This window comes from Temnothorax curvispinosus, unplaced genomic scaffold, assembly GCF_003070985.1.
Source record: "Temnothorax curvispinosus isolate PA1 unplaced genomic scaffold, ASM307098v1 QBEX01004558.1, whole genome shotgun sequence".
Taxonomy (NCBI): Eukaryota; Metazoa; Arthropoda; class Insecta; order Hymenoptera; family Formicidae; genus Temnothorax; species Temnothorax curvispinosus.
In genome coordinates, this window is record NW_020214338.1 from 716 (window position 1) to 2,145 (window position 1,430).

General features: G+C 29.0%; 1 protein-coding gene across 1 annotated transcript in view; it reads right to left on the reverse strand.

The window, feature by feature from the left end:
- Nucleotides 1–15: 15 nt before the first annotated feature.
- The window catches only part of LOC112453667, a gene marked incomplete at its 3' end in the record, with an annotated part of 3,179 nt that continues 1,764 nt past the window's right edge, over nt 16–1,430 (reverse strand). The window contains exons 5-7 of the mRNA XM_025014546.1: nt 1,034–1,339; nt 385–650; nt 16–96 (exon numbers count right to left, since the gene is read on the reverse strand). Coding sequence (XP_024870314.1) covers nt 16–96; nt 385–650; nt 1,034–1,339 — 653 coding nt within the window. The remainder of the gene's footprint in view (nt 97–384; nt 651–1,033; nt 1,340–1,430) is intronic.

Sequence of the window (1,430 nt, forward strand, 5' to 3'; positions counted from 1 at the left end):
AGAAATTTTTTCCACTTGCATCTTAGTCCACAGTCTTCTGTTTCTGATAGTTGCTTAATATGATCGTTTATTTTATCTAACCTATCACCGATATATCTATAATTTAAGAAATATTTAGGAAAAGCCAAAAAATTTTTATGCATAATAGAATTAAAACAAAAAAATTGTCCGCTCATTATCTTCTTTTACATCAAATTTTTAATTTTATAGATACGGAAGTGTATTACAATATAACATTAACATACAATAATTTAATATATTTTTTGTATTGTACTTAATTTAATATATTTATTTTGAAAAATTAAGAATTTATCAAGTTAAATTACCTAAAAGTTTTAATAATACTCGCGGTAAAATGATTATAACAAAATAAGATTTGCAAACCTTAGAAGAAGAATAAACGTTATATCCGTGATGCTGTTAACGTGTATAGAATAAGACGCAACGAAAGGCATAAATATGGCCCTTGTATCATGGAGCATTCCTATGCACACTAAAGAATCCAAAGTCCATGTTATGCAAATCATTAAAAACCACATAATCAACGCTTTTCTTGTCAAATTTCTAATTTTATAGTATTTTTTGGGTATACCGAGCTCTTCCAATGTATCATCCACAAGATCTAACTTTCTTGTATACTGCCGATATTTCTGAGGATAACAGCAGTCAGAAAATTTATAAAACTAGGAGACTCTTCTTCTGATCAAGAGATACGATAGTGTCTCGCGCTAAGTATACGCGAAACGAGACCGCACCGTGTTTAATATACATAAGGCAATTGCACTTTTAACTTCAATAAAGATAAATTAATATATAAAATATATTTCAAAAATAGAGAAATTTATTTTATCACATTTTGCTTCCTCATAGAGAAAGCTTTGTGATGGTAAAAAATTTTTTCGAGATTTTGATGGAAATACGTTTAGAATGTTCCAAAATGTCGAGAAATCATATTAGTTCTGCTACTCTATGTTATTTGTTTCATTTTAGATATATCACACTTTATTAAAACATTGATAAATAAAACTCATACCTCATACTTGCAAATGGTAATAATTATGGATGTTATTGCTGCAAGCAAATTTACTGTCATCCCAAAAGTTATTAATCCAGTATATACTCCTTTCAAAAACAGATAGGTCATCATATAATATAACACATAAGCATAAACACTCCACACAGTTAATATATAGAAAATACTCAAGCGATATCTAGGCTGGTTTAAAGGATATCTAAAAATTCCGAAACCTAAAAAAGAGGCGGCTAAGAAAATAGGACTTAGCGCCTTTTCTACAGTGTCGATCATAATAACGGAGACTCTCGCAATTCTATGTGTTAACTGTTGAAATTTTCAGTTTGCAACGTTCACATTGTGCAAACGTCACATTTATTATTATGATGAAATGGCTACATAATTATATCGTAAATGT